The sequence below is a fragment of the Hyperolius riggenbachi genome, chromosome 2 (assembly GCF_040937935.1).
Source record: "Hyperolius riggenbachi isolate aHypRig1 chromosome 2, aHypRig1.pri, whole genome shotgun sequence".
In the NCBI taxonomy this organism is placed as follows: Eukaryota; Metazoa; Chordata; class Amphibia; order Anura; family Hyperoliidae; genus Hyperolius; species Hyperolius riggenbachi.
Window position 1 is genome coordinate 567,337,474 of NC_090647.1, and position 6,000 is coordinate 567,343,473.

Sequence of the window (6,000 nt, forward strand, 5' to 3'; positions counted from 1 at the left end):
TCCAGGCAGCCTTTACTGTAAACATAGTGTTTTCATATTTCCTAAAGGTAAACAATAGCCAGGGAACATTTTACCTAATTTCTGGGTACAAGTAGAGGAAACTCCATATTTGGCTTGTCCCATCGGAGCAGGTGTGGTTAGGGTCATCCATCGCATGCTATTATCAGCCAATTGCATGTTATGGGGACTGGACCATCCTTGCTGGATGATGTCACATTTAACTCCTTTAGAGGCTAGTATAAGAATAGCCAACATGGGCTCCCAAGGGGACTTCTCACTTCTGTTTCTACTTTCATTCCACGTTATCTGTATGCTGTATATAGGCCTAAGTGCAACTAGCACAGATGTAACAAAAGAGAAAGCCTGGTCTAATCTTCTAGGGATAGACCAAGTCTGCATGGAACGCATAAGATTCTACAGTTTGCTTTGCCGAGGTAACATGTAACGAAGATATAAGATTGCTGATGAACACATCTGAATATTTGTTTTACAAATAAACTCCTGAAACTTTGACGACGTCTAAGAGGTTCCATCTCCTATGCTGTTTGCTGTGATGAGTGTCGAGTTATCACACTTCCTGTGATATGGTGGCGAACGAAGGTGTAGTGTTGTTGCCCATAGCAACCAACAAATATTTATTATACGATCAACCATCCGATTCGTTTATTTATCCTCAAATCGGGGATGCCAAGTGCATGCTCAATCGATGAAGAAACTAATTTTGGGCTGAAATCGGTCAGACAATGCTGCAAGATGTCTTCCCGTTGTGGTTGACAGGGTGCATGGCGGTAACAGTGAGCAATGTCCGGTGATGTGATGAAACCTCTGACACTCCCCCCTCTCTCTAATGTTAAATGCCTCCCCCCATATATACGCCGGCTATCACGTGGGGTGCATGTATGCGGCTGGAGGACAGTAATGTATACTGCATGGGGCACCGGAAGGGGGGCGGGATGCGGCACATTTAACATTAGCAGGGACATCGTCAGGCTGGTGAGGTGGCAGATGCGGTGTCACAAGGCAGATTATGGATCGATTTCAGCATGAAATGCATGAAATCAATCAGGAATCGGCCTGCAGTGCATGGGCAGCTTACAGATCTTTCTAGATATGATCAGAGAGAGAAATTTGTCTCTTGGTCAAATCTGCCCATCATCGCCTGGTGTATGGCTACCTTTACTGTTACTCACCATGCCAAAGACAAAGGAAATAAGTCTGGAGCTCAGAAAGAAGACTGTAGAGGCTCATTTAGGGGGAAGGCTACGCAGAACTGCTATAAATTGCATCATGGCCAAGTGCAAGGAGACAAATTCTGTAAGAAACAAACCTGATCGGGGCTGTAAGCGCAACATTTCTAGAACTCTAGAGAGGAAAATAGTCAGAGATGTCGGCAAGGAGACCCGGACATCTGGCAAGATGATTTTTGCTGACCTGGCCTATTCTGAAGTTGATGTTTTAAGGAACACAGTTTTGAGGGCTCTTCATAGTGGTGAGCTTCAGGACCATCATCCCAGAAAAACCCATGTACTCAAACACCAGCACATCACATCCCAACTGAGGTTTGCCCATGAATTTTTGGGCACATGGATGTTGCTTATGTTTGGTGAAGAAAGTGAGAGGCCTTCAACCCTAGTAACACAGTTCCCACAGTTAAACATGGTGGTGGGAGCATTATGCTGATGGGCTGTTTTTCAGCCTCAGGCACAGAGAGCCTTGTTCGGGTGCATGGCATCATAAAAAAAGAAAATGTTGACATTTAGAGGGAGAATATGCAGAAATCTGCCTGTAGTCTAGGCTTAGATCGTTGCTAGGTCTTCAAACTAGTGATGTAGTGTATATCAAGTTTTTTGGTACGCGAATGCGAATTTACCGCAAATGTTTGCAAACCAGCTGTTCGCCACGTGCTCCATAGACTTAAATGGGTGTACTAGGTGCCAGCCTGGTTGGGAGTGACAGGTGTGGGGGGAGTGGAGGAAAGCGGGAGCCGGCGGTGGAGCATCACTATACTTAGTATAGCTGTGAGCTGTGGCAGTGTGTGGTGGCGGAGATCTTCAATCAAGGTCGCAAAAGAGAGGAAATTGATGTGGGATCATTTCCGAGGATATTGTCATGGGAGTTTTTTTTTTTTTAAGTACAGGTACAGGTATTTATTTATGGTTAATTAAGTATATTAAATGACTTTTTTGTGGATGTGTTTAATTTAACCCTCCTGGCGGTTTGCTAAAAATCCGCCAGGGGGCAGCAAATCGTTTTTTTAAATTTTTTTTTTTTCATGTAGCGAGACAAAGTCTCGCTACATGATAGCCGCTGCTCAGCGGCATCCCCCCAGCCCCTCCGATCGCCTCCGGCGATCGGAGATCAGGAGATCCCGTTCAAAGAACGGGATCTCCTGGAGGGCTTCCCCCGTCGCCATGGCGACGGGCGGGATGACGTCATCGACGTCGTGACGTCAGAGGGGACTCCGATCTACCCCATAGCGCTGCCTGGCACTGATTGGCCAGGCAGCGCACGGGGTCTGGGGGGGGGGCGGCCGCGGCGCGACGAATAGCGGCGGATCGGCGGGTAGCGGCGGCGATCGGATGCTACACGCAGCTAGCAAAGTGCTAGCTGCGTGTAGCAAAAAAACAATTATGCAAATCGGCCCAGCGGGGCCTGAGCGGTGCCTCCCGGCGGCATAGCCGTAGCCGCATACCGCCAGGGAGGTTAATTTAACGCTTTGTGGAAATGGGTAAGGGGTACTATGTACCCTGATGCCATCATGAACCTCCCACTGGATGTCGGCGGCCCCCACCACCTGGAGCACTGGTGGTGGGGAAGAGCCCCTTGTCCATGGATTGGACAAGGGCTCTGAGAGAGAAGGGGATGCTTGGCCGCCCCTCCCCCTGGAGCCCCCCATACCATGGACCATGCGGACTGTTATAGCTCAGGGTATGAAGCCCCACACAGCCAGGGCTCTGCATTCTGGCTATCCCAGCCTGCATGGGGGACAAGGGGTTAAAGAGGCTCGGGAGGGGGGACCCAAAGTGATATTTTTTTTTTTTATATATATTTCCCACACCCTGAACATGTATAATAAATACATTTATATACGTGGTAATACATTATCTGTCATTTTACCACAGAAACTTTGCTCCTTTTTTCTCTAAATTTAATATCAATTTTCTCAAAAACTATAAGGTCTTTTTACCATCAAAGTGAATGTTTATGCTCAGAAACCATGCAATTTGGACCAGCTAGAACAGTTTACAATGGAAGAATGGGCCAAAATACCTCAGGAGACCTGTGCCAACCTAGTAAAGAACTACTCTGAGGGCTAGTTCACACCAAGAGCCCTTTGGGTGTTCCCGCAGCAGTGTTGAAACGTTTTAAAATTGCAAACGTGCTGCATGTAGCATTTTTTTGTAGCGATTTGGCATGAATGAATGAATGCAATATCACTTTCCAAAATAACTTGGCAAAATCGCTAAATGCTAGCGATTGCTATTGTGATTTTTGGTGTGAGCCAGGCCTAAGAGATCATTGACAGATTACTTAGTGTGTAAGTACAGTTTCATGCAAAATGCCTAACTCTCCAAGGGGAATGTCAGTAATGAGTGCAAATATAATAGTATTTCTAAGTTCATCATTTCATCGTGACATGTTACGTATTATAATTAATCATCTTGCAGTTACAGATCAGCCCATATCCAGAAAGGGCCAATGGGAATCACCATTTACCAGCAAAGTTCAGGAAAGGTGTAGACTGGTTTTAATCCCATATTATTTACATGTTTTGGTTTTCTGTTTTCTAGCTGGAGACCCTGTGTCTGTTCCTGTGGTGAGACTTCCAGAGTGAGCACAACAAAACATCTGTAAAGCTTTTTCTCCCGAAGGAATCAAAGTGCATAAGCTTGTCTCAGAGGGGCCGTGGACACGTGGACCAGCAATGCATTAATTCATATTCTTGTCCATGATATTGTACATTATTTTTTTCTTTTTTGATAGATTACCCATTAAAATTAAAACCTTCCCACAATTAGCAAAACCTAATGCTCAGGGAGCAAAACATCTCAGATCTGTACAACTATAAGCACAATGTTAAATTTGCATAGATTTGCACTTTTTTAACACTACACAGTGATTTACAAAAAAACAAAACAAAAAAAAACAAACAGAAAATCACTGTCAACAGTCCTTAAAATGGTAAGTGGCCACTGCTTAAAAACAGACAAGTCCCAATGGGTACCAAACGCACAATTGGAGAGGTGTTACATATGTGTGCATTTCTCATTGGCTTATGGCAGCCTGCAGGCTTTATAAAGCAGCAGAGAACTGTTTGGGAGTGAGTTTCTCCAATTGTGCGTTTGGTAAGTTGTAGAGCAGGAGGAGACAGGCCTTGGGGGTGGCAGCTCCAGGGTTTTGGCTGCGCTCACATATGGTGCTAGATGCTGGTTCTGGGGCCCCGGGCAGTGAGAGTTCCCGGGGCCCCAGGCTGGCTCATGCATCATTGTTTTTAAGTCCCAATGGGTAATCTCTCTTGCCCTATGCAAATAGCAGACCAGCACAGTGGAACACAAATACCTAGACCAGTAAAAGGCCAAGGGCAAGATGGTGTTAACATTACACTTACTGGTGTTATTTCACACAATGGACTTCTCCACTGCAATTCCACTTTGGGTCCTTACAACCCTGACTTCATTCTTACATTTTTGAACACACTGGAAGATGTTATCACAGCAGCAAACCAAAGGGACCAGATGTAATATATTGTGGTCTGGGGCATTGCATCCTTTCATCATTCTGCTGATGTCCAAAACCGGTTTCATTAACGGTCACAATTTACTGTTCAATACCCTTTACCATACCCTCCTTCCTTAAAGAGAAACTCCAACCAAGAATTGAACTTTTTCCCAATCAGTAGCTGATACCCCATTTTACATGAGAAAGACAATGATTTTCACATACATGAGAAAGACAATGATTTTCACAAACAGACCATCAGGGGGCGCTGTGTGACTGATTTTGTGCTGAAACCCCTCCCACAAGAGGCTCTGAAGACCGCGGTACTGCTGGCAAACTGCCACAATGTAACAATGTTCAGAGACAGGAAATAGCTGTTATTAGCTATCTGTAACAGACAGAGCAGCTAGAAACAGCTAAATAACCTGCCCACAGTAACAATGTCACCATGTAATAAATGTCAGAATGTGAATCTGGGAGAGGAAAGATTTTACAATGAGCAAACACTGACTAAATCATTTATACATAATTATGGTAAAAAATGAAGCACTTTTTTTACTACATTATTTTCACTGGAGTTCCTCTTTAACTCCAACAAGGAGGTCTTCCCAGCAGGCAGTAAAGGTGTAGGATCTCATGCTATATGTCTAAATGCCCCCTATTCAAGCTACGGAGGAAGCCTGTGACAAAACTTTTACATGTACCTAATTTTTACTATTAGCCTGCTTTCCCCAGCTATCCTCCAATCTCTAAATGCACTACATCCTCCTGCTGTAAGCAACATGCTGTACATTTCACAATCTCTCTTATCCACTACACAGATTACTTCTCATGAGGTATTCTTATCGGTACAACCTCATTTTACTTCTCACGCTGCCTCTAAACATAAATTCCAATCTTACCCTGCAGTCTCTTTGACTCCTCCTCCTCCTTGCTGCAGGGGATATTTAAATGGAACCAAGCATATTTTTTAACTCCCAGGGCAACTTTATAGCAAATTAAAAATGCATTCTAAAAATGTGGCTTATTAAAAAAACTCATTTTACCTCATCTTTTTACATTTAAGGGTTAAAATAGGCAGTATCCTTTTACCTCCTCCATCCACAAGGTCTGAGGAGCAACAAATGGAAGGCAGATAAGAAGTCACCTAATTAGACTTAAATTGATCCTAAACTGAGAAGGATATGGATTTTTCCTTTTAAAATACCAGTTGCCTGACTCTCCTGCTGATCCTGTGTCTCTAATACTTTCAGCCCTAGCCCCTGAACAAGCATGCAGCAG

The 6,000-nt window shown here is 44.3% G+C and overlaps 1 protein-coding gene across 2 annotated transcripts in view; it reads left to right on the top strand.

Moving 5' to 3' along the window:
* LOC137547423 (V-set domain containing T-cell activation inhibitor 1-like) overlaps positions 1 to 4,029 on the top strand; it is a 92,135-nt gene extending 88,106 nt beyond the window's left edge. For both annotated transcript variants that reach the window (XM_068271003.1, XM_068271002.1), the window contains exon 6: positions 3,792 to 4,029. In XM_068271003.1, the coding sequence (XP_068127104.1) occupies positions 3,792 to 3,835 (44 nt within the window). In that variant the 3' untranslated portion in view covers positions 3,836 to 4,029. The remainder of the gene's footprint in view (positions 1 to 3,791) is intronic.
* Positions 4,030 to 6,000: the final 1,971 nt, after the last annotated feature.